Consider the following 26,890-nt stretch of genomic DNA (forward strand, 5'->3'; position numbering starts at 1 on the left):
GAAAAGCGCCTGCGTAGTCCCTGGGCAGGAGGCGGTGTCAAATCAAGGAAGCAGGTGTGGCCTCAGAGGCGCCTGCGCTGTATTTCCCCCCCGGGGGCGGGGCAAGCCCGGCCGAGGCTATAGGGCGTGGCCTCGAAGGCGCTTGCGCGAAGGCGGTTGGAGGGAGGCCGGATTCCCCTTTGTTCGCGTTCGCCATTTTGCGAGGCAGCGGCAGTGGCGGCGGCAGCGGCGGCTGGAGCCTCTGATTGGGTTTCGGGGTCCGGTACTGGAGCCAATCAGCGCGGGCAGCGAACCGGGGGAGCGAGGCACGGTGAGTAAGAGGAGCCAATATCCAGCGGCCCAGAGCCGGCCCCAGCGCCCCGATTGGCGGGTCTCCCTGACCACTCAGGAGAGGCCCAGGCGCCCGTCGAGCCCGGGGAGTCTAGCTGAACCTAGCCGAGTGGGGTGGCCGGCGTCCCGGGCCCGGAGCCTACGGCCACCTCGGGGCGCGGCCTCCCGAGGCCTGCGGGGCCTGTCCGGCGTGGGGATGGCGCCCCCGGGGAACAGGCTCTCCGGATGCGGGTGGAGTTTGCGCCGGTTGTCCGCGACCTCCCCAGGCCCGGGTTGGGCAGGTTTGAGGGGTCGGAGCGCCGCGGGTCCCGGCGGTTTCGTCCCGCTGGTTCCGGCCGCTCCCGTCCTTGTGCCCCCCACCCGCGTTCCGGGCCTCCGTGAGGCCTGGCGGGGAACGCGCGCCGCCACCACCTAGCCCACCCCGCCGACCCAGGGTCGTTAGTGTGACCGCCGCGCCCCTCCTCCCGGCCCGCCACCCCGGAGCTCCGGGCGGGCGCGGTTCCCACCCCCTTCTGCCTCGTCATTTCCTTTCCTCCCCGCCCCGCTCGGCCGACCCGGCGCGGGCCGCACACCTCGGTGCTGGAGCGCGACCAGTCGCGCCTTCTCTTTTCGCGCGGCCACTCGGTGCCTCACTCCTTTTGCAAGATTGATGACCTTGCGCATTCTTTCCTACCCTGGCTCACACAGCTCGCTGCTCCATCTGTGGCTTGTTCTGTGAGCTCTTCCTCCTTTGATCCCCCCTTCACCTTTTTTGTGTCACTTTGAAAGGATCACGCATGATCCTAATATTAGCTCAGTTCTCACGTCTTCCGTTTTTTTTTTTTTTCTCGTGTACTTCTAAATCCCGTGTGTACATTTTCTCAACCTACTTGAAAGCTTAAGAGGCTTGTTGGGTTTTTTTTTTTAGGGTGAGACGAAATGTTCTTGGGCTACTTGCAGATAGTCTGCTGCTGGTAACACCCACGTGCTGCAGAGGGAGTGGGTGGAGGAGAAACCCCTCTGCTTGGGGAAGATTGATAGGTGAAAATACCTGAGGGTCGGTGCTATCGCGGGGTCAGGTGCAGCGCTAACAGCAGCCTCTTCATCACCAGCTTTTGATTGGCCTTGGAGGTCAGTGACTCCAGAGAGGAAGGCCTGTGCAGGGGCACCAGATGGTGCTGTTAGAGGCAGAAAGGCACGGCATGGGAAAATGGGCGATAACACCGGATTTAGGCGGGAAAGTCCAGTAAGTAAAAATATTGGGGCGGGGGGCCTTGCTAAGGAATTTTTGGAAGCAATTTGGGCTGGCAGTTACAGTGATCTAGAACTATGGTTTTCCCCTAATATTGAAAAAAAAATTGTGAGCTAAGGATTCTGCAGTATTGTGAATGAATTCTTTCGGGAAGAAAAGGAGATTTCTCCTAGGATACTAAAAGTTAGTATTAAATCAGGTGAAGTATCAGTTACTGTCCTTCCTTAGCTTCAGGATATGGTGCCCAATTGTTTTCTAAATTACCCTTCTGACAGTTCCAGTAGTAAATGGAACAACCACATGTCGACTTTGATCTTTTTAAAAATTACATTGCTTTTGCATAAGGTGTTTTAACTGTGGTGTTTTAACAATGGGTGTATCTAGTCACTTCAAAACTGCCAAATATTTTTGCTAACCAACGGCTTACCTTAATGGCTCAGCACCTCTAAAGCCTCCCCTGGCCTGCTTACCTCTGCTTGGCATTTTGTGAAAAATTAGTGTGGCCTCTAGCTTTCTCTGAACAGGGCCTTGTAGTTTACTGCTCTTGGGCTAAATTATCTCCCTTTGTGCCTCTCCTCCCCTGTAGAGATCTTCCTGCCTCTGCCTCCTGAGTGCTGGGATTAAAGGCTTGAGCCATCTGGTTGGCCGCCTCTCTTTGTAGTACTCTACCCCATCCTGTATCATCACCTAGCTAAGTTCTTCCACACCTTAATCCATCAGAGGGCACTTTCTCCTAAAGCTTTCTTGATTTATCCACAGCTATAAAAGCTCTGTCCTCCAAACTCAAATTTACTTTTCTCTCTCTTAGGAGTCTAGTACAGATTTAATTTCTAAAGCCTTTAAACAGCGCATGGTACATCATTAGTGGAGAGAAGGAACAAATTCGAAACCTCCAATCCAGAACCCTCTGTAGGATGATGGGGAGGCTGGGCAGCCCTTTGTTCTCTAGTCATTTTACCAAATGGATAATAGGATCCATTTTATTGGTTGTCATTCACTAATTTAGTAGGCTTGATAAGCTGGTCATTTTTATAATGGAATATTAAAATATATAGGAATAAAGACTTTCCTGCAGTTTTTGTTTCAGTTCCATGTTTTGTGTGTTAGGTGTGTACTTAATTGTAAAAAACATTTCTTACTGTGGTTTGAAAGAAACATTGGGAAGCAGAAAGTTAAATAGTCCTTGTCTAGTGTTTGCCTGGTAGTGACTGTCAGATGTGGCCTGAGGGTTTCTCAGGCTAATTGCAGTAGAGTGTCTGGTTTTGGAGTGTGAATATCCAAATAGAACACTTTCATAAGGGGGTGTTTGCTCTGGAAAGTATTTTCCTGGTGGCCAGAATAAATTCATTCTCATTCATAGTCTCTTTGTCTTTGTGTGAGAGTTAGACTAAATGCATCTGACTTAATTTTGTCATGGTCTTAGGCAGAAAAGCACATGAAGATGGACCATGTACCAGAGTGTGAGTGTTTGGTGCTTCTGTTGGCTGAAGGTCACCCAAGCAGGAGCATGTGGCGTCGCTAGAGCCAGTTCCTTAGTACTCACCATGCCTTAGCACTGGCTGGCTGGTCACTGTGCTGATTGTCATGCTCAAAGCTAAATCACTTCCTCATTAGTGCCAGAGTGGCTGCTAGATTTGAAGCTGCCTCCTTATCCTTCAAAGTACAGTAGTTTAGATGGCCTGAGTTTGGAGCATTTGCATGAGCAGGATAAACCAGTTAAGAAAGTCTAGATGACGTACAGTAATCATTCCTGAGCATTTTTAAAGTTCTGTTTTACTTTATAATCCCATCAGAAGCAGATTAATGGAAATTCAGCCAAAAGTCTCATAGCCAGGGGACTTGGGTGAGTGAAAGTATTGAAATACAGAGAACGTTCATGCCCCTTATTTTTTATCATAATGTTACATTCATTTTATGTGTATATTTTGGTGAGTTTTGAAAGAGCTATACATCTATATAAACCCCACCTCAAGATGTTAAACACTTTCATCACCCCAGAAAGTTCTAAAACTCCATTCCAGTCTGCCTCTCCCAGACACTTTTTCAGGCCCAAGGAACTACTGACTGATTTTCTGACTCTGGGCTGCCATTATCAGGGTTTCAGGTGAATGGAACCATACCCTTAATTTATTAGGTTAGAAACAGATTGTGTGTTAGAGACAAGATAGAATTTGGAAGCATATTGGCTTCCCTAGTGGAGCCATTTAGTTTGGCTGATTTTCAGTATTGTACCCAGAGTTTCTCAAGAACCAACTCAGAAAAAACTGATGTAAAGACCTGAAAACTTAGTTGATCAGTTTGCAATGAGAAGTAACTATTAAGCCTACAGAATGGGAGAAAATCTCTGCCAGCTAGCTATTCCTCTGATGAGGGATTGATACTATAAAAAGAATTAAAAAATAAAGGCCAAAAGAAATCATCTAAGCAATAAATGAGTAAATTGATTGAGCAGATGAAATAAATTTCAAAAGAATACAAATGGCCAGTAGATACAGGAAAAATGCTCAACATACTTGGCCCTCAAGAAAAGGCAAATCAAAACTACATTGTGACATCTGCTGGTAGACTGGGCGCCTCTCACATAGTGGGTTGGAGTGTAAATGAATCCTGCCTCTACTGAACTGCATAGTAAGTTGGTTCAGAGGCTCCTCAGAAACCTGAGACGAGAACTGCCTAGAGTCAGCAGACACTAAGGATATGTGCACACCCAAGGTCATCACTGTGCCATCCACAATAGCCAGGTTGCATGTCCATTGATGGATAAATGTATAACGAAAATGTATAGAAACAAGTATTAGACATAAAGAACAAAATTATGTTATTTGTAGGGAAATGGATGGAACTGAAGATCATAGTAAGTGGAAGGAACCAGGCTTAGGAAGACAAATAGCAAATGTATTCTGTCGTATGAAAACTAGATTAAAAACAGACATGAAAGAAGGGACTACTTGGGAAAGGAGGAGGAAGACAGTGCCTGCATGTGTGTAAGTGCACAATGCCCATGGAGGTCAGAAGAGGGTGCTGGATCCCCTGGAACTTGGGGTTGTGAATGGTTGTTAGCCACCATGTGGGTGCTGGGAATTGAACCCCATGCTCTTAAAACCATTGAGTTATCTCTCCACCCCACCCCACCCCCATTGATCTGTTTTGGTTATGGGTAATAGACCTGATTTCTAAAGTGTTCAGCTTCCTTAGCCATCAGGGCAATGCAAATTAAAAGTACTCCATCTTACCCCCGTCAGAATGGGTAGCATCAAGAAAACAGACTAACAAGTGCTGGCGAGGATGTGAGGAGGATGAACCCTTAATCATTCTGCTTGTGGGAGTGTAAACTCATACAGCCATTGTGGAAATCAGTGTGCAGGTTTCTCAAAAAATCAAAAATAAATCTACAACATGACCCAGTTATATCACCTCTGGGCATGTAGCCAAGGTTTTCCAGCCTACCTCAGATACAGTTAATTGCTCATCCATGTTCATTGCTGTTCTATTCACATTAGCAGGGAAGTGACACCAGCCAGGACTCCCATCAACAGATAATGAAAATGTACGCAGTGGAATCTTGTTCAGCCATAAAGAAAAACAAAACAACAAAATTTGCAGGGAGATGGGTAGATCTGGAAAATAGTAAGCAAGGTAGCCCAGTCTCAAAGACAGATACCACATGTTCTCTCATATGCCGTACTAGCTTTGATCAATTGTTTATAGATGTGTGTATGTGGGTAGAAGACATATAGCCAGAAAGGGGACCCGAGGAAGGGTGTAGTGAAAGCAGGCAAGAGGCTAGTGGGGGGGGGGCAATAAAATACATTTTTTAAATGCAGTACTGAAACCAAATGCTTTCTATCCTAATTAAAACTAAAATTTGGAGGGCTGGAGAGATGGCTGAACAAACGTTAAGAGCACTGGTGCTCTCTCCCAGTCTCCATGCCTGTGCACACACAAAACACTCAATCTCAGTACTCAGAAGACAGAGGTAGGTGAATCTCTTGAGTACAAGGCTACATAGTGAGACCCTCTCAAAAATAAAGGAAGTTTTAGCTATCAGTATACTTCCTAAATGGGCAACATTGTATTTGCTATCTTTCTGTTACTGAAAAACACCTGAAATGGTCAACTTCTAGAGAAAAGGTTTAGTTGGGCTCGCATTTTAGGCTGTGCTGCGGGGTGGGTAGGGAAAAGTGGAGAGATTCGGTGCTGTGAGAGGTTTTAGGCATCCGCTGTGGGTCTCGGAACACTGATGGGTTAGGGGGCTGTGCTGTAGCAGTCACAGTGTTTGTGTTCCTTATTCTGTGTTGCAATGCCCCAGCCTTTTCTAGAGCTCGCCCACTTAGTGCTATGTAGTGGAGGTTTGGTTTTTTTGATTTTTTAAGTTGACATACGTCTACCTATTTGTAGGATTGTGTGTTTGTTTCTTTATTTAAGCCAAAGTCTCACTCTGGCCCAGGTTGTCCTGGAACTTACTTTGTAACCCAGGCTGGCCTCAAACTCAGTCATCATCCTAGGTCAGCCTCCCAAGTGCTAGGATTGTAAGCATGAGACCCCATCAATATGTAGAGACTGCCATAAGCAAAATACTTCATTTGAGTCTAGGGCGAACTACTTACTAAGTAACAAACCCCAAGTTTCAAGCTGCTTAGCCTTTGTAGGTGACTAACGGGTTTGGGTAGCAAGTGTGATACAAATTAAGGAAACATTATTCTCTAAACACACGTGCCCTTACAACAAAGTGTCTCAGAGGTGGGAGTCCTTAACTAAAGTGAGAAACACCTAGAAAGATAGTGACACAGGCCTGTCGGTATGTCTGTAAGAGTGTTTCCAGAGAAGATTAGATCCAAGGGCTCTGACTGCTACATGCATAAATCCCTTGTTGGATTCATTTGATGTCTCTGGGAAGTGCTGAATGGTAGGTGGGACCTGGTTGGAAGATAGTGTCCCTGGGGACTCTGTCTTGCTCTGGCCTCTTTACTGTATTCCTTTTTCTCTGCTTCCTGGACACCATGATGGGAAATCCACGTCTCCCCACCATGATGAACTAAAATCACTGAAACTGTAAGCCAAAATAATTCCTCTCCTGTTAGGTTTTTCAGTTGCACTGTCACTGTCACAGAAATAACTAGCATACAAGGTAAGTTGCCAGTAAGTAGTAACCAAAGCAGTTTTAAAAGAGAGAAGTAAGAGTTTAAAGAGTGTTTATTAGGTCGATGAGCTTATTTTTGAAGTAGGGCTAATATAGCTCAGGCTGGTCTCATGTAGTCCTGCCTCAGCCTCCCTGGTGCCGGGATTACAGGTGTGCACTACCGTGCCTGACCCTGAGATTTATTATGATTGTGCTGAATAATTACTAAAAATAAGACTGAATATATAGACACCTTCTATTAACTTGTTTTTTTACAACTGTTAATTACAGTGAAAAATAAATTTTCCTAAGTGTCTGGCATAGCCCTTAGAGATAGACTCACTTTGGCTTCTCTCCTACTTGTTCTAACAGGCGTACTTTCCTGGCAGCTGCCTGGGATCTCCAGAGTGAAATTCACTCCATCAGGACTAACGTGGCTGGGCCATGGAGCAGTACACGGCAAACAGTAATAGTTCCACAGAGCAGATTGTGGTGCAGGCTGGACAGATTCAGCAGCAGGTATGGGAGCACTAGGGCCAGCAATGGCCCTTCTCTGGTGGTTGGTGTGTTACTCTGGAAATGACCCGTTGAGGCATCAGATTTTGTGAAACCCTGGTTCAGAGGACTTCATCTGTGGCCACGTCTGTGGCATCTGCTCTTCATGAATGCTTGCTTTAAAAAAAAGAAAATTTTATCTCATTGACAATCACAAAAGTCTGCTTTTCTGGATTCAGTTTGATCGCTCCCCTTGAGTTTACTTGTGATTAACTAAGGATTTGACCACCATAGTCAATAGCTTCCATGCAATCTACTGTTCCTTGATGTGATCTAGCACAGTATTCTTCAGAGCAATTAGGATGATGCTTGGATTGCCATTCTTATAGGTGAGCATACATTGAGGAGGAATTCTTCACAAACAACAATGTATGTTTGAATTAATACACATTTTCTTGTGCTTTTGCAAGTGTGTTTTTGTAAAACTTCCTTTTCCCCTCATTCCTAGAGCTTTAAAAAAGAACATTTGTTTCCATTTGACTTTAGGCCAAGACTGTTGTCCTTAGAACGGTTTCTCTTCAAAATAGAGCTGAGCTAGTGCTGGGCAATAGTAGAGAGGGTAGGGAAGCACTGAGAGTGAAGCCAGTCTGATCAGCTTGATTGAAGAGAATAACCACAGACAGTCTTGCTGGCCTTCCCATCCACAGAATTGCTGGCTGTAGCTCTGGCAGCTTCCTCCAACTGGGATTCCACAGAGGGACTCTACAGACAGCTAGAGCCCTAGCTGGTGGATTTCTCCTCTATGAGGATGTCTGGGGAGTGTGAAGTAAGGTTGAGTCATTGTGTGTGTGCTTCTAAGGCAGACCAGTAGGGGACATAAATGCAGTCATTTCATGAAGCTAGAATTCAGTGCTCAGGGATTACTTCCTTCTTTCTTAGTAATTGCATTAAAACCCCAGAAACTCTTTGTTATAATTTCAAGGCTTTAAAGCCTGGTAATTTTGTTCTTGTGAACTTATTTAAGGAAATAAAGAGAGTATTAGCATAAATAAATAGCCAAAAGGTAAAGGTCCTTTTTCTGGAAAGGATTGCATTATAAATTTTTGTGTTACTGATAGTAATATTTTGACCTTTTTAAGTCTTAGAGGGTGTTTCGAGGGTCACTCTGGGGACAGGGCCAGGGTTTTGATCTTGGGACAAGACAGCCTGAGTATAGGAAGTAGGCACCTTTTAAAACTCAGGTGTAGGGTGAGGCTGTGAATAGTCTCATGTCTTGAAGTATACATTACCATCTTGATACATTTCAAGCTCTTCGTGTTCCTGTTCTCAGCAGCAGGGTGGTGTCACAGCTGTCCAGTTGCAGACTGAGGCCCAAGTGGCATCCGCCTCAGGCCAGCAAGTCCAGACCCTCCAGGTAGTGGTGCCCTCTCTGACTCTGAGCGCTGCATGAACTTCTGTCCAGTGCCATCTGTGCTTGGCTCTCAAGTTGAATAGCAAAGTTGCATGCCTTTGGTGCTGCTAACCTGTCTGAGGCTTGTGTAGTGCCAGTTTCCTGATAAACATATGCCAATTCACATAGTGACTGTGGGGTCAATTTTCTAAAAACAATTTGGCTGTTTCTTTGAAAATGCCAGGAAACAAGTGGCAAGAAGAACTTCTGAGTGGCCTTAGAGGTTACCCAGTGCTCAGACACTTCTGATTGCATGATGAAATTGTCTAGATTTGTCTTCCAGTGAAAGAAATGTAACAGAGAATAGGCTAGACTGTGCTTTGTTCTTCTCAAACGTGCAGTTTGACTGCAGAATAATCTTTGCACTTAGCAGAATTTACCTAAAGATCAAATCTTGTTAGTAAGGCTTTTTCATTACCTTTCCTTGAGAAATCATGACATTAGTGCTGCAAAGATGATCCCCTATACCCTTGGGCAGGGATGGGAAATGCTTTCGAGATTTAAGTGTTAAGTAGGAGTAGAGCATGGTGGTACACACCTTTGATCCCACCCTTGGAGACAGGAGGATTGAGAGTTTGAGGCCAGCCTGGACTCTCAAAAACAACAACTGGGCATGTACATGGTGGTGCATGCCTTGGCCCAGCACTCAGGAGGCACAGGTGTCTCTTGAGTGTAGAGGCCAGCCAGGGTTACATAGTGAGATTCTGCCAATAAATAAATAATTAAATAAAAGGTATTAGAGCCACTATAAGATGTGGTTGCATGAATGTGCCAAAGGGGGGGTTGGATCCTGAAAACGAGCTCTTAGTTATTAACCAGCACAGTTCTTTAATATTACCTAGAGCAGGTTAAGTATCCAAATTTGGGATAATAATTTGGCCAGTTCCTGTAAAAAGTAAGAGCCACTACCAAGCATTAGTCTCTGTGAGCATTAAGGTAACCAAGTTTCTTAGGACTTGGTGAGATTCCCTTTTCAAACTCCACTGAATTGGACACGATTCAGAAAAGGGCTTTGAATGTAAAACTGGCATCTTACTTTATTACTGGGGCTGCTAAGCATCTTGCAGATAACATCCCTTATTGTAATCATTTGACTTCACCCTCTCAACTCACGTACTTTGCCACTAGTAGTGGTTTGGTGATGACATCCAGCCAGCTCTGAACCAAAATTAAGATGGATGTTCACATCGTAGATACTCTTGAACTGTATTGGAACCTCAGAGAGTTCCGCAGCTTTGTTGTTGTTTGTGCTTGCCTCATCTCGTTACTTCATGAGACCACATCTCGGGTTATCATTAACCACTGTGAAACGGGGATGTGGCTTGCTCCTAACTGTGTGCTTCTTGTCTAATGCATGAGTCCTTGTGGTCATTCTTGTGTTACAGACGCAGTATCTTTTTTGGAGTCTCCAGTCCTTTGTTGTGTGCATGTACAGCATGCCAGTGGGGGAGGGTGGACTAAGATGGATAACCAGAAAATGAATAATATATCTTAAAACTTATATCAATTTGGGGGCCTGGGGAGATGGCCAAATGGGTCAAGTGCTTCCTATGCTAGCATGAAAACCTGAGTTTGGATCCCTAGAACCTATGTAAAAAATCTGGGCTTTTCCCTGTAACCCCAGGAAGGAGGGGGTGGGGGGCAGAGACCAGTGGAACCTGAGGAGCCTCAGGAGACCCTAAGTCAAAAAATATAGTAGAGAACAGTGGAAAACACCTGACAACTTCTGGCTTCCACTTCTGTATACACGGAGGAACCCACACATGCATACAACACACACATTAAAAATAATAACAACAGCTCATGTCAGTTATATCAGGCTTGTATTTAAAAGTAATGAAAACACATTATGGGAGTAATGGAAACTTCTTGGCATCTCTTCATTTCTGGAGAATTTTTAATAGTTCTTTCAGGCTTTCCTGCAGTAAGTCTTCTGATAAAATCTTTCCCAGCACAACACACACAAGCATTGATGTAGCAAAAGAATTTGAATGAAGAAGTAAGAGGGAAAATGTGAAAAGTCAAAGTCAGGCCAAAAAGTCTTAAAATTCAAGGCTTTCTCAAGGAACAGCCCAAGGATTGGAAGGGTGGAGATGCTCCCAATGATTGTGATTCTGATAGACTGGTGGGGATGGTAAGAGAGCCTACTTTCTTATCTAGGACAAATTAATCTCTTTGAGCATACTTTTTACTGGCATTAAGAATGAATAGTTGAAATATTCTCTTGTTCTAAATCCTCAGAGCAAAGACAGAATTTAAGCATTTCAGACCTAGAGCTGTTCTGAGAATCATTCTTGCTCACTTCCAAAGTGGCTTTTTTGGCCTCTAAAAAGCATTCTACTCGTGTTTTTTACATTGAGATTCTGCACACTTGCAGTGACCTACTTTCTGGAGTAGCCTGTTGACGCAGATGAGCTTGAAAGTTGGAAGTTCTGTTTGTATGCTTGACAGCTCTGTCAGATTGCAGTAGTTCATTACTCTGACAGTTAAAATAACTGTGTAGATATTTTAAGATGTGGTATGAAGAGCTTCTCCCATGAAGATTATAAACTGACTAGGAAATAATTTCTATCTTTGTTTCATTATTTTGAGCTTGGTTTGGTTTGGTTTAGTTTGGTTTGGTTTTGAGAGAGGGTCTCAACATGTAGCCCAGACTGGCCTGGTACTCACTTTTAAGCCCATTTTGCCCTCCGACTGATGATTCTCTGCCTCGGCTTCCTGAGTGCTGAGATTACTGGTACCTAGCTCCAAATCTTTTAGTGGTGGGCTCTTGAAGCAGCAGCCATTCCTGGAATCCTCAGAGCAAGGTGAAGATAGTAAAGTGTTGGCCTTTCCATTTTTGCTTGAGAGGCGGGAGAAAGGGTCCTCTGCATGAGCTTCCACAACTCTTACTGTGCAGTGTCTGGAGTTAGGGCTACGTATCCTTTAACTTCTCCAGGTTCTTGAGAGTTTGCACACAACCTCCTCCATCACCATTCCTAGAGTATGGATTTTCAAAGGCAACTAGTCTTACTAACTTGATCAGACATTTGTCCTGGATTTAGCCCATATTTGGTAATAAATACCTAATGTCTATTGAGATTTCCCAGACTCTATTAGGTTTCACTATATCTGACCTTAGGAGTACTCAGCTTGACACTTGGTAGCAATATCAGAGCTATTGAAGACCATAACTCAAGAACTCAAGTCTTGCTTTCTTAGTGTGTCTCTTACCTTTTCCTCCTCTAGCCAAACAGAAATAGTTCCAGCAACTGTCTTGGTAGAAGCCTCTTTATGTCTCAATGTTACTTCATTGTTCTTGCTCTATTTCATTCTAGGTCCAGGGGCAGCCATTAATGGTGCAAGTGAGTGGAGGCCAGCTTATTACATCAACTGGTCAACCTATCATGGTCCAGGCCGTCCCAGGTGGACAAGGCCAAACCATCATGCAAGTACCTGTATCTGGGACACAAGGTTTGCAGCAGGTGAGTGGTGTTTTTTTAAATGTTTATATTATATATCAGAGTAGAAGTAGAGTGTATGTGTGTAGGTCAAAGGTCAACATCACACATCCTCTATTATCTCCACATTATTTTTTGGGACAGGTCTCTTACTGAACCCAGAAATCACCAATTGGCTAGAATGGCTAGCCAGTGAGTTCTGGGAACCCACCTGTCTCTGCCCTCATCTGCTTCTATACACTCCAGGGTCAGAGATGCATGCCTTCACACCAGTTTTTATGTGGGTGCTGAGGGTACTGGTCAGATCCTCATGCTTGCACTTTACATACTAAGCTATCCGCCCAGCCTCCAGAGTAGAGGTTTAAAGGATATAAAGGATGTGTTATTGCAAGCTTCTTGGCAGTCAGTGTTGATACCCCTAGTATGTGCTTAGTCTCTTGCCTGCCTTTATAGTACCAGCACAGAAGTTGGACCTTTTGAAGAAGGCCTAATATAGTAGACATGGCCTTGAATTGCTACTAAGATTATAAAATGGGGGCTGGAAAGATGGTTACACAGTTAAAGAGTTGCTCTTGCAGAAGACCTGAGTTCAGCTTCCTGCACACACATCAGGCAACTGACAGCTGCCCAAAACTCCAGTTCCAAGAGATGATGTCCTCTTCAGACCTCCATGGCCACCTGCAGACAGGCAGTATGCATGTACACAGGCACATAGACATAAATAAAAATAAAATAAATATAAAATTTAAGATTATAAAAGGATGAGATTTCAGGTTAAGATTTATGTGACTTATATTGCCATGCCCAAGGGATAGGGAAGGGAATTTACAACCTCTTCTGGAAGCTTTTGGGAATTGTTTTGATGTTATGTTTTTGAGACAGAGTCTCATTCATACTGACCTTAAGTGCTTGATCCTCCTGCCTCAGCTTCTGAAATGTTGGAATTATAGGCATGAGTCACACTACACCCAGCAGGCATGCATTTTTTTAAAAATTATGTATGTGGGGCTGGAGAAATGGAGCAGATGATAAGAGCACTGGCAGAGGACCCAGGTTTGATTCCCAGCATACACATGGCAGTTAACAACCATCTGTAACTCCAGTTCCAGGGGATCCGACACCTGACCTCCCTGGGCACTGCACAACATGGGTGCATGTATACACATGCAGGCAATACATTTATACACATAGAATAAAAATAGTAAATAAAAAAAATTTTTTTTAAGTTATATATATTGCTAGAGTGGATGTGGAGAAGCAGGAACACTTGGGGTTTAGGGGTTTTTGTTTGTTTGCGGGGGCTTTATTATTGTGGGGTTTTTTGTTTGGGGTTTTGGTAGTTTTAAATTGGAAAGGCATCTCACTATCTTAAATCCATAAACCTTTTAATCTCATAGATTTACTTCTGAGAATCCGTCCTCTAGGAGGAAAAGCATCGATGTGTAGGGAGAACTGTAATAATACTTAGTGCACATTGTTCAAGCAAAACAAATTCCTGTAATCTGTTAATGACATGAAATGGTTGAACATACCATACTGTGTTCGTATGATGTATTATGTCATTAAAAAAGAGGAATTGAGGGCGCTTTAGTCCCAGAACACAGGCGAGGCAGGCGGTTCTCTGTGGGATCAAGGCCAGCCTGGTCTACGTAGCAAGTTCCAGGCCAGCTGGGGCTACAGGGAGAGGAAACCTTGCCTTCTTCTTTTTTTTTTTTAACGGAGGTTTGCATTAATACTGAAAAATAATTTCCAGAAAATACATGCTATGTTATCTCATTTTTGTAATTAATAACCAGTTTTCCAAGGCTATTATGTTTATGAGCCTAGAAGAATAGTTATAACAACTTTATTAATGTCTTAAGCTTTTATGAGAGGGTTTAATATATGTTGAGAAACACCAGCTTTCATGACATTGCTTATAAATTAAAATTGTACTTTTTGCCTATTTCCTTATATTTTTGTGCATAATTTTTGGGTACAGTTATACCATGCATGCACTTTTTTTTTTTAATTTCATGTGTATGAGTATATTGCCTGCATGTATATGAGTGCACCCATGTTGTGCAATGCCACGAGGTTAGAAGAGGGCTTTGGATTCCCCTGGAACTGGAGCTAAGGATGGCTTGTAGCCACCTTGTGGGTGCTGGAATTTGAACCCAGGTCCTCTGCAAGAGCAGTCAGTGCTCTTAACTCCTGAGCCATCTCTCCAGCCCCCCTCCCTTCCTTTTTTTTTTTTCCTTTTGGTATTTTTGAGACAGGGTTTCCCTGTAGCCCCAGCTGACCTGGAACTCAGTGTAAACCAGGTTGGCCTCAAACTCAAAGAGATCCGCCTGCCTCTGCCTCCTGAGTACTGGTATTAAAAACGTATTTACCACATCTAGCAGTTACTTGAAGATTCTGGTTTGTTTTTGTGAATGTTAACCTACTATATAAACATTTGGCCACAGTGATTATTTTTTCACTTTAATTCTTAGTCATTTCTTTTGAGTGAGAATTACATAAGTGAAAGGTAAGGACAGTTTTAAATGCCATTGGTGTATGTTTGCCAAGGTAGAATTACATTTGAGATTAAAAAAAGTTTGCAGAATTTCTCTATGCATAAATGCATGAAACTTTAGTTTTCAGTGTGTGGTCTCGATTTCATGTTGCTATTTCATTCCCCCCGCGCCTCCACTATTGCATAGATAGTATGACACAGTACTGCAAACAGTGCAGTGGCCAGGCCTGCCACTCAGCAAGCTTTCTGGTCATTTGTCAGTTTTCTCATCAGAAAGTGCTTTCTTAAGTGACATCTAAGGTTCATTCTGGCTCCAAACTTTTATGATTTAATGGACTCCCCCCCCCCCCCCCTAGTTCTTGGAAGGGTTATTTCTGTGGCTCTAAGTAGAATTGTATCTAGTAAACTGGGGAAAACTCTTTCGCCCCTTTTATATAAGGGCCTGCCTCTTTCAGTGTTTTTTGACTAAACATTTTTCAGTAGTACTTCTCAACCTCTTTTGGATTATACTGTGCATTGTAGAATTTCACTGAAGCCTGTGCCCTCTAAGACAAGGCACAGATACCAAATTACATGCAGAATTTTACATGGAATATTAGATCAATGTCCTTGGTTGGTTCAGGCAAGGCAGGTGGGGAGAAGGTTGAATAAGAACAAAGAAAATGACTTGTATGCATGGAAATGTTAAATATAGGACTGGGGATGGAGCTCAGTGGTACAACACCTGCCTAGTACAATGAGACCCTGAGTTCAATCTCCAGCTTACAAATAAGAACAGTAATGTAAATGTTGAATAAAATATACTTAGAAAGTAGAAGAAAGCATAGGAGAAATTTCTTTTTTTTTTTTTTCAAATATTTAATTTTCTTTAATGCGTGTATGCACCTGTGTCTTGCAATGCCTACAGAGGTCAGAAGAGGGCAGGTGGTTGTTAGCTAGCATGCAAGTGCTGAGATTTGAATCTGGATCCTGTGTAAGAGCAGCCAGTGCTCTTAACCATTGAGCCATCCCCTCCAGCCCAGCAGAAATTTCTTTATGCTGCAGATGCTGCAAAGTGGAGATTTTTTTTTTATCTTGGTCTTTTTGAGACAGGGTCTCCCTGTAGACTGGCTGGAGATGGGTTTCTTAAAAGCATGAAGAATAGATTTGATTACTTCAAAAAGTTCATACATCAAAATATACTATAAAGACAAAAGTATAAACTCAAAAGATTTTTTGGCACATGTAAATGAGTTTGTGTCCACAACACATATTTTTAAAAATTAATATTAAAAAAAAAACAATCCAGTAGGAAATGGACAAAGAATACAAGAACAGCCACTGTTCTTAACCACTGAGCCATCTCTCCAGCCCCTATTTATTTATAAGACAGAGTCTCTCTGTAGCTCCAGCTAGCCTAGAGCTTGCTATATAGACCAGACTGGCCTTGAAGTCACAGGGATCTGCCTTCCTCTGCTTCCTGAGTGCTGGGATTAAAGGCTTGTGCCACTGTGCCTGGCCTCCAACTTTAATTCTTAAGAATTTTTTTTTTTTTCCTTTCTTAATAAACTGTCTTTCTGTTCCATGCCTAACTTGAAAGGCATGACTTTTCCCCATCTTCTGACAGCTGCTGGGCTTTTCATCTAGCCTGTACTTCATTTTTCTCTTAAACATTAATAAAATAGTCCTTAAGCTTCCAAAAAAGAAAGACACAGGCCAATTTTTCTAATTCGTTCACCTCCCCGTCTATCAACAGTCAGCTTAAGGGAGCTTAGTGGTCTAGACTTGTCCTTTAGAGAGTATGAGGACATGAGCAGAAAAGAAGTAGTTACAGAACCTAGTGGAGGAGCTGTGGGAGAACCCAGGGTAGCAACTTTAAGTAGTACTTTAAGTAGCTGTGTGTCCTGACTCTTGAGTAGGTTTTCCTTGAATATAAAGCACTAAAAATTTTGAGTTGTGAGGCTTTCCTAAATGCTTTCTCTTTTGATCTTTAAAACATTGTTTATCTAAGCTGGACGTAGTGGTGCGTGCCTGTAGTCCCAGCACTTGGGAGGCAGAGGCAGGCAGATCTTTGTGAGTCAAGGCCAGCCTGGTCTACATAGTGAGTTCCAGGACAGCTGGGGCTACAGGGAGACCCTGCTTCAAAAAGACAAAACAAAACAAAAAAAACGTATCTAGTCGTCGTGAAAACAGGATTCTGTCCACTGAACAAAGTATTCTGTAAAGGCTCTTTTTTTTCCAAGTTAATAACATTTCAAAGAAAAACTTTTTTTTTATGCTTTGTGTCAAATTTCTAATGATACTTTTAATAAAGTGGCTCTAGCTATTAAAATAAAAAGAGTTTGGATGCCAAAGAGAGGATGTCTTGCTTTCCATAATTGCTGTCTGGGGTTTGGCTGTCCAGACCTGTAAGCAGATCAGAAATCAGAAAAGGACTGCTAAGCATTAGTGTGGGTGTTGGAAACAACTAAGAGGATAGTGTCCCATTGCCTTAGCCAGCTATCCTGTGTAACAAACTATCCTAGAAGTTAATGGCTTAAAGCAAGAAACGTTTTATGTTGGTTTCCTTTTCTCATTGCTGTAACAAAAGTAACTTAAGGGAGAAAACGATTTATTTTGTCTCACACTGTGAGGGTGCCAGTCCATCATGGCGGGAAGGCATGGCAGCAGGAACGTGAAAGCTGGTCACACTGCATCTGCAGTCAGGAAGCAGAGATGAAAGTTGGTGCTCAGCTCCCTTTCTCCTTTGTATTCAGTCCAGGACCCCAGCTCATGGAGTGCCACTTACAGTGAGGGTGGGTCTTCCTACCATGTTAGCCCAGTCTAGAAACTCCCTCACAGAGATGCCCAGTTATTTCCAGGGTGATTCTGTACTTAGTCAAGTGGACAATCAAGATTGATGATCACACATTTTAGTTCCTGGCACTGATGAGCTGCCCCTCTCAAGGTCCTCATCAGAGTGCCAAACTGGGCTGCTGTTGGCTTAATATTTGATTGGAAAGAATATAGTTTAATATATTTCATTTTTAAAAGCACTTCAGGGTATTTTTATAGAACATACTTTAAAGAGTAATCATACCACCATCATCTTTTTAAATTGGACACTGATTCCTAAATAGATTTAGTAGATTAAGTAGGTGTCCATATGGTGCTTTAAAATTACTTGGTGCTTTCATAGATGCAAAATGAATTATCAGTAGTTTATAATTAAGATTAGAATAGGGCTCATGTTCTTTTCCCTCTTCGGAGGATTTTTTGTTATTTTGGGGACGGGGTCTCGTGTAGCCCAGGCTGGCTCTGAATTTACTTTATAGCTGAGACTGGCCCTGAATTCCTGATCATCCTGTCACACACACACACCCCCCCCAAGTGCTGGAATTACAGGTGTGTTACCACCATGCCTTTCCCGTTTTCTAGAGGAATCTATTTGACTAACTTGCAGGAACCAAAGGAGTGTTGTCAGTAGGGCGCCATCCTTCTTTGTGTTCTCTTCCCCAGATACAGTTAGTCCCACCTGGGCAGATCCAGATCCAGGGTGGGCAGGCTGTGCAGGTACAAGGCCAGCAGGGCCAGACCCAGCAGATCATCATCCAACAGCCCCAGACAGCAGTCACGGCTGGCCAGACTCAGGTAAGTCTACCAGCTCCATCAACATAGAAGCATAGTGATTTGGAAGGGCCAGGTAACAAACCTAGGTATTTCCCATATAATAAAAATGGGGGTGAAAGCTATGTGGTAATGTTCTGTGTGGGTGTCTTTAGAATCTCTTGAGTCATTCATTGTTTTCTACAGACACAGCAGCAGATTGCTGTCCAGGGACAGCAAGTAGCCCAGACTGCTGAGGGGCAGACCATCGTCTATCAGCCGGTTAATGCAGATGGCACAATTCTCCAGCAAGGTAAGCATGCTGTACATTGCTCTGAAACTTTTTGGTACATTGGTTTTATCTCTTGAGCACATTTGAGTGCTTCAGAATATTAACTGTGACATCTACATGGTACTTGAACACCAACAAAAGCTTTCCTCCACGTCTCCACTAATTGTCGGTTCATTGTTCCCATACATGGCCAACTTGTTCTGTTTGCAGGATAGAGTACCTGCAGTTTGTGTTCTGGGTCTGTGCGTCAGTAATTTATTTCGTAAAAGGCTCAGACGCCCACTGTTTATATAGTCATTTACCTAGAATTCTCAACTGTAGTCTAGCAAGAGAAATGTGAAACGTGAGCACAAGTGCTTCAGAGCCTTTATAGAAGTATGTGCTTGAAGCTGGGGGGGATGCTCAGCAGACCCAACTCCATTCCCAGCACCCACATGATGGCTCACAACCATCTGTAACTCCAGTTCCAGGGGATCCAGTGTCTCTGGACTCCACAGGCAGCAGGCATGCATGTGGTACACCTACATACATGTAGGCAGAATACTCATACATAAAAAAAAATATATTTAAAAAAATTATGTCCTAGGAATAGATGGTAAATAAGTTAAAAGAAATATGCTTGGGTTGGACTACTTTCGACATGTTCAAAGTAGGACTTGAAGGCTTTGGAAACAAAGTTAAATCTAGAAAGGAATCTCAGCCAGATTCTATGAAAGAAGGTTTGGTTAGGACAAAGATTTTATAGTACATTAGATCTAAAGAGTGTGGTAGCCATGGGCCATTTGACGTGGTAAGAGAGCCCGAATGAATGGGATTGAGCTTTGGCAAGAACTCAAAAAAATGTGACCTCAAGTGCCACCTGAAGCAGATTGTTCGATGCCTGAGAGCAGGGGGTTGGCTGCTGTGGGCCGGTACTGGAGTAGGGGGATATCCAGACCTTCTTGTCTCTTTACTATTGGAATGCCTGGGGGTGGGTGTTCATTTTAAGGATGGATTTATTCAGAACTGGACCCTAGATAGTTAATACAAATTTCAAAAAAATAGAGCTTTCAACAAATGAGCTTGCATGGACTATTTGTAACAAGACAGTGAAGGAGTGGGAGAAGATGCTTTCTTCCCTGTGTTCATCAGTATATTTGTCCAGGAGGATGAATGGGAGCCAGAGAGAAGAGGGACTAACCATGTTCCCTTCTTTCTGTTCTGTGTGCCTGTTTTGTTTTTTTGTTTGTTTTTGTTTTATGTTTTGTTTTCTCAAAGTTACAGTCCCTGTTTCAGGCATGATCACCATCCCAGCAGCCAGTTTGGCAGGAGCACAGATTGTTCAGACAGGAGCCAATACCAACACAACCAGCAGTGGACAGGGGACTGTCACTGTGACGCTCCCGGTGGCGGGGAATGTGGTCAATTCAGGAGGAATGGTCATGGTAAGAGTGCTTCCACTTGCTGTCCTCGTGCACTGGCTTTCCACATAGAAGGTTAGAATATTGATCTCATAGGTTGGAAATTGATCCTTACGGCATGTAAAGTGATCCACTTACAGTTTTATAGCAAAGCATAATTCATTCTGAGTGCCCATTATCACGGATTATGCTTCACACTGGCGACCAAACAGCAGATAGGTGTAAATATGTAATTTTATTTAAAATTTTCATGGCACTAATAAACTCTGGTCTCCCATTGCCACAGATGGTGCCAGGTGCTGGGTCCGTGCCTGCTATCCAAAGAATCCCTTTACCTGGAGCAGAGATGCTCGAGGAAGAGCCCCTCTACGTGAATGCCAAACAGTATCACCGCATTCTTAAGAGGAGACAAGCTCGGGCTAAGCTAGAGGCAGAAGGGAAAATTCCAAAGGAAAGAAGAGTATGTATAACATTGGGAAACACACAGGAAGGAAACAGTACGGTTCTGTTTTAACACTGCCTTTACTGTGGTTTGTTTCCTTGAGTGCCTGCCAGACAACTGAATACAGGTGGTTCAGCAGTAACACATCAGTGGTTTAAACAAGGTGGGGTGTCTTTTGTTTTAGAAATACCTCCATGAATCTCGGCACCGACATGCCATGGCTCGGAAGCGAGGTGAAGGTGGACGATTCTTCTCTCCAAAGGAAAAGGACAGTCCTCACATGCAGGTAAGGCGATAGGACCCTTGAAGGTCTCCATTGCCTTGGGTTTCTCTAGCAGTGTCCACTGTTCGCAAACTCAAGGGTGAATCGCATTCTCTAAAGCACCCAGCATTGTCTCTTAGTTTTCCTTGGGTCTTTAGAGCACTAAAAGTTTTAGTTCCATAGCCTTCGTTCCTTTCTCGTTTTTCTAAATTACTAATATTAATTTCTGCTCAAAATTACTACTTTTTCAAGGACAATTTTATTGTCTTTCATGGTGCTCCTAGCAGCCAGTAAGTATTTAGTATTGCATTAAGCACTTTGGTAAGCCTGTGGGTTGTTGTTGTGTTTTGTTGTTGTTAATTCAACTCTATAGTAACCTCAAACTCATTGGAACTCATAGGAATTAATCTCCCACCACCATATTCTGAAGTTTAATTTGAATTTTTGAGAAATTAAGTAACTTGTTTAAGGGCAAATACTTTTAAAGAGTCATCTGAGCTGACTCTGCTGGCCTGTCATCCCAGCTACTCTGGAAGCTGGGGCAGGATTGAAGGTTCAAGCCCTGGGATACAGAATGAGTTCTAGACCAGTCAACGTAGTGACTCTGTCTCAGATACAAAGTAAAAAGGTGTTGGGGGTGTAGCTAGCTTATTTGGTAGAGCACTTGCATGGCTTTAGTGAGGCCTCAAATAAAATCCTAGTACCTCAAAAACCAAACATGTCTACTGAAACTCAAACCTAGGTAGTATAATTTCCCACTTTACTCCATGCTGTGTTGTACTGGCTTGTAGAGACCTAATTTTGCTAATTAGACATTGCTAGACTGGCTCATATACCAGTATGTGCACAGCAGAATTCTTAGTTTGCTAGTGTTTTGTGCCTAAGCTGGTTGTTACCAAGTGGCATGAAGCTTGAACGGTCCAGATCTTTAAGTCTTCCAGATTTTATCTCTAAAAAATAATTTGAGTATGTTTTCTTTTTCCTCACTCAATCCCAGCCTAGTCTAAGTCTTCTTGTCTTTGGCTTGGATTAGTGTGTCAGCTGTCTCTTCTCTTCCACTCTTGTCCCCCCCACATCCCCCTTCTTCACACCTGCACATCAGCGTGGTCTTCTCAAATAGGTGTCATGCCATGCCACAGCTTTGTCCTGCTCAGGCTTCTTCAGCTATCTCCTACTTTCTTCCTAAATCCAAAGTCCTGGCTACGGCCAACAAACAAGCCTGCTTGCCTCTTTAGCTTCTCATCTCTTACTTTCTGTCTGGTCTCTGTTCTTTTTAGCCATTAATCTGTCTCCCCACCCTGGGCCTTTGTCCTTGGAGTTTCCAGTCTGTGATAGTTTTTGCTCCGTCTTTTTGCATCTGCCTCTGGGTTTTGTTTTTGAGATAAGGTCTCATTACATAACCCAGGCTGGCCCCATTTTGCAATACTCTACCTCAGCTTCACAGATGCTGAGATCACAGGTGTGTGTCCCCATATCCAGTCACTCCTCTTCTTGCAGGCCTGGTTTGGCTCTGGAAGATCATCCTTCTCCTGTTCTCATCTCTAGGTCTCTTTACCCCAGTGTTTCCTTTGAATTACTTCCTTTAGAGTGTACTCATCTAATTATTTTCCCTAACTGTTCAGGATTTTTGTTATGTTGGACTCAATAACTACTTAATCATTTTTAGAAGCATCATGTGACTTGTACCACACTACTGCAGTATCCTGTAACTTGATCTCTAGTCTCCAGCTGACTTGCCAGACCAGTCTCTCTATCAGATGTAGGGTTTCTATAGTCCACTCAAGACACACGTAAGTTCGTCTTTCTTCAACGGTGTTAACACAATTTCTGTATGTCTTCCAAGCAATTCCATCTCAGCAGTCTGTTTCCCTGGTGTAGCCACAGGTGAGCACTGACACTTTCCTTCAGAGCTCGTGGTTTTTGCTGGTCCTCACCTGCCATGGGACAGCCTTTCTTGTTCTTGTTGCTATCTACTCATGCAGTGTGTGAATTGAAACTGCCATCTAGAGCAGGCCAGTTCAGAACATCCTCATGATAGGTGCTTATAGCAGGACCATGGTGAGTTTCTTAGCCTCTTTCAGTCTGTTTCTTCATTTGTGACATAACTACTGTTGACATTTCTCTAGAACACTGGGAGTTTTGTGTGCTCCACATTCAGTGCTTGTTTCAGTGCAGGGCGTGATGAGTGCTCTTGTTCTTGGTCATTGTTGAAGACCAGCTCTAGTTCTTGGACCTCCAGATATTTTCCAGTCTTTTCTCAAATCTTAGCTACTGAGGTTTCTTTCAGAGACTGATATGGTGGAACTCTGAAGTAATTTGTATAGAATGTTGCAAAAAGCCTCCCAGGACTCACCCATAACACTGAAGATCTAGTAAACACCTAAATGGAAACGAGATTTAGGAATTAGCCCCTGTGGGGCTTCTGACTTTCTGATTCTGATTTAGGCATATCACTGTTTAGGCCTCAGATTTGTCTGCAAAATGAGTGCATTAAAGTCTACAGGTGCCACCAGGTATGGTGGAGCATACCTTTAATCCCAGCACCTAGAGGAGGCAGAGGCAGGCGGATCTCTTTGAGTTCCAGGCCAGCCAGCCCTACATGATAAGACCCTGTCTCAAAAAAAAGCTGTAAGTTTGTAGATGCTAATGTTTTCCAGTCCTGCTAAACTTAACTCGGTATTTATATGTGATGTCTACAAAACAGTGGATCTAAAATTCAGCATGCCATTGGGCTTTCTCTGGGTCTTTTCTAAGTGAAGCAAATACCTTATCCCTTAAGCATAAATTAGAACTGAGGGCCTAGGAGAGTGATGTACTGTCAATTCTGAAGTTGTTGGTAATGGGGGAGCCAGGTGAGGTTTCAAATGCTTTTAAGGAATGAGCTCTGTTGACTCTTCATTGCTAAGAGAGTTGTATGTTAAATCATTTGTGCACACTTAAGAGATGTATTTTAGAGCTTCCGTTTACTTGACAAAGTTGTGTGGGTTCCCTTGAAGATGAGTTGAGAGCCAGGGGTTCCCCATGGCTAATGTTGTAAAGGATTTTATTCATGGTTGCCCTGTCTCTGTCTTAGGATCCAAACCAAGCTGATGAAGAAGCAATGACACAGATCATCCGAGTTTCCTAACCCCATGTGGATGGTAGAGCTGATCAACCAGGTTCCTCAGCACTGTTTCCCACGGTTACTGGAAATTGATCAACTCTTCCAATGGGACACTGGTGACCACACTCTGCCCTTTTACAGGACAGAAACCACTTAGTTTTTAAGTGGCTCAGTATTGTAACTGCAGCAATGTCTGGCGAATTGAAGTTGCAAGCCCTTGTCTCACCCTTTCATTCAGGACCTATTTCAGACTGTTGGTGACATTGACATTGTGAGGATTTGGATGATACAAGGAGATATTTACCAGCCCAGCATTTACATACACAAGCACTTAGGTTGGCTGGTGAGGCCAGCCAGCCAGCCACTGCAGTAGGGGAGAGCAGCCTTCTCAACCTGATCTACAATCAGGGAATCCACAGCCCACGCCTTCCTGTGGAGTCTAGACCGCATCCATCCTCTGCTGAGGATATCAGACTGACTGGTGCATGGACATTTTGTACTCAGAAGTGGCTTCCAAGCAAAAAGTTCCATAATAAGAGATGGAGCAGTAAACTGAGATACAGTCATCTGATCTGTGGTGACAATAAGAATCGCTGTCAGCCAGGAAAAATCCAGAGGGATACTTTGCACTCAGGATAAAATGACAAAAGACCTTGATTACCTAAAACATACATTGCCAGATCTCGTTTTAGTTTTGACTGGTCTGCATGCCTCTGTTTCAGACCGTCTAGACCATGGTTCTTGCTATGGGCACTTGTAAGGCAATTTAGAGAGTGTGAACCTTACAACTGACTTTCCTAGTAGAAAACAAAACTTGGACATTTATAGTAACTCCCAAACATGGGCAAGCTAGAACTTTTAATCATAGGCTTCGTGACAGCATTTGGAGAAGGGATGGACCCATGTGTTTCAGTCTAGAGAGTGCTCTGCATACCAGGTGCTGTCAGAGGTCATGACTCTCCACTGGATGCACCTGGGATGGACCTGGACCTGAAGCTGAAAAGACCAATGTGCATTTACACTGAGACTTTTTCGAAGCACTGAAAGGGAGAAGTCTGAGACTAGGTCCTTGACTTTTTTTCTGAAAAAGCACTGTTGGGTCATGCTGTCCTGGACACAGGCTGTGGTCATTGCTGGAGCTCCATGTGGACAATGTTGGCTTCAGTCCTACAGTGCTTTGTGCTGGTCCTGGAGAGCAGGCCTTCTTGTTCTCCGCATGGCAGCTGATTCTTTGGTGCCAGTTTCCATTTGTTTCCCCTTTCTCTGTAGGTCTCTGCAGCAAGGTATTCACGTTGCATCCATACTGTAGAATAAACTACAGACTGACAGCAGGGATTCCTGCAGGGTCAGGAATTGGGCCACAGCTCCCAGAATGAGTTGGGCCTCAGAAATCTTTTCTGAGCAAGCATTCTACCATTGAGCCACACCCCCAGTCCAGAATCCTGTTTTCTAGATGGTGGGCTCTAGAAGATAAAACCAAGATGATATTTCGGAAGTTGGCTGCTGTCTTTGCAAATGAAGGAAAACAGGAATTTTCCAAGGCGTTTGGGGTTGGTTAAAATACCAGGCAAGTGTAAAGATCGGCTCCTTTGACTTTGTATTGAGACAGGAGGGAATTTAATCCTCGTAAAGGAACATCACAAGGAGAGACCAGTGTCTGAAGAACTAGAGACAAAGCTGTAAAAGGAAGCATGATAAGATACCTTCCAAGTTCTGCAAATCTAGTAATTTCTCCTGGCTTCCGAATGTTAACGGGGCTGGTCCTTTAGTAAGCTCGCTAGAAATTTCTGGCTCTTGACAAGAGTTTTCAGATACTAACTGCCCCCAGTGTTTCAGATATTACTAAAAACAACTAGGAATTTCTCTCTTGTGGCTGGTTGGGACTCTAAGCAGAAGGGCAGAAATTCCTCAGACCTAATGTCTAGTACTTTAGCCAGCAATTCTAAAAATGCTATTTATTTGTGTTCATGAGTTTGTACATAGTACTAACCTCGTTGTTGCCGAGTTTTTCATTTGGAGGAGCTGTGTTTGAGTTGTATTTTCTTTGAAACAAAATGCTTCAGTTGCTCTTTTGTCTCTGCATTTCGGATAGCTCGCCGCCCTTTTATTCTGGTCATTTTAGTACAACATAATTATTAGCCCACAAAATAGGGGCTGATGGGGCTGACCTTTGGCTTGTTTTTTTTCTTTAACTTAGTTCTTATTTGTTCTTGTGACTGTAGTGACAACTTCAATGATACAGAGTGAGTGGATGAGTGAGTAATTAGTCCTATGTGTGGTTACATTATTTCTTGAGTGGTTTTTTTTTTGTTTTTTTTTTTTTTTTCAGGATGATTGTAAAGGTATATATACTTTAATTGCACTGGTACATTGAACATGTCAGTATCTACGCCACTGGACCAACAGCCTTTCCTGCCTACAGGGTGCCTGATAATGTCTTGATTTTCACTTGGGACACAACTATACAGTTTTGTTTTGTTTTTTCCCCCACCAGGAGGGGGGGATACAGGTGATTGATCATTGATGTCATTGCAATTGTTATTTTTTAAATAAATTTATAAAAATACTAAAGTGGCCTAAGTTTCATTTGTTGTTGTTTTTTTGCCTTTTGAGGCTTGGATTGGCTGTGTAGCACAGGCTGGCCAGAAACTCAGGACCCTCCTGCCTTGGCCCGCTAGGCATGCACTACCATCCAGCAGGATGGACTTTTGAGGAGTCTGCTTCACCTATGTTCCAAGTTGTGTTTATAGTCTTAAAATCGTGGCCTCTTTAGACATGAAGGGTCTGGGCCTCTTACCTTGGTGTTCTACTCGCTCCCCTGTGGCTTTTCTACTATGCTAGGGATTTGTATCATACATTTGACTTTAACTATTGGAAGTGGACATCATAAGAGGTAATCCTGAATAGAATTAGCCTTTTATCATCAAAATAGTCTTCATTTGCACATATAGTCTTAAGCAGTGACCACATGCTTCTCAGATCCTGTTACTTACACAAAATGTAAAACAAAAATAACTTTAAAAATCTGGGGCCTGGGGCTGGGGATAGCTCAATTCAAGCGTGAGGACCAGAGTTGATCTTTAGAACCTATGCACAAAACTGAATGTGGCAATCCAGCACTGGAGGATTCCTGGGACCCACTATGAAACTACGTGGCAAATTCCAGGCCAGTGAGTGTAGTGTGGGCAGGCCTGAGGAACAACACCCCGAGATTGACCTCTGGCCTCTACAAACATCTCACACACACATCTACAGCCTGTGTATC

The 26,890-nt window shown here is 43.3% G+C and overlaps 1 protein-coding gene across 8 annotated transcripts; it reads left to right on the forward strand.

Annotated features, from left to right (window-relative positions):
- The first annotated feature begins 159 nt into the window (after positions 1 to 159).
- Positions 160 to 25,666, forward strand: Nfya (nuclear transcription factor Y subunit alpha). 8 transcript variants are annotated; one of them, XM_008837927.3, is made up of 10 exons: positions 160 to 310; positions 7,053 to 7,199; positions 8,506 to 8,592; positions 11,943 to 12,089; positions 18,040 to 18,171; positions 18,334 to 18,439; positions 19,676 to 19,842; positions 20,105 to 20,278; positions 20,445 to 20,546; positions 23,596 to 25,666. In XM_008837927.3, exons 2-10 carry the CDS (start codon positions 7,125 to 7,127, stop codon positions 23,647 to 23,649), a joined length of 1,044 nt encoding a protein of 347 aa, XP_008836149.1. In that variant the 5' UTR covers positions 160 to 310; positions 7,053 to 7,124; the 3' UTR covers positions 23,650 to 25,666. The 8 variants fall into 8 exon arrangements, with proteins under 8 accessions (XP_008836149.1, XP_017654822.1, XP_029421706.1 ...); XM_017799333.2 differs by having other exon boundaries at positions 19,694 to 19,842; XM_029565846.1 differs by having other exon boundaries at positions 8,506 to 8,589.
- The last annotated feature ends 1,224 nt before the right edge of the window (positions 25,667 to 26,890 follow it).

Source organism: Nannospalax galili, unplaced genomic scaffold (assembly GCF_000622305.1).
Source record: "Nannospalax galili isolate Female #2095 unplaced genomic scaffold, S.galili_v1.0 scaffold1318, whole genome shotgun sequence".
Classification (NCBI taxonomy): domain Eukaryota; kingdom Metazoa; phylum Chordata; class Mammalia; order Rodentia; family Spalacidae; genus Nannospalax; species Nannospalax galili.

Coding starts and splice junctions, on each gene's coding strand:
- Nfya (XM_008837927.3), top strand. CDS start 7,125: ATGGAGCAGTACACGGCAAACAGTAATAGTTCCACAGAGCAGATTGTG. Junction 18,440..19,675: donor TGGCACAATTCTCCAGCAAG/GTAAGCATGCTG, acceptor GTTTTCTCAAAG/TTACAGTCCCTGTTTCAGGC. Junction 20,547..23,595: donor AGGACAGTCCTCACATGCAG/GTAAGGCGATAG, acceptor TCTCTGTCTTAG/GATCCAAACCAAGCTGATGA.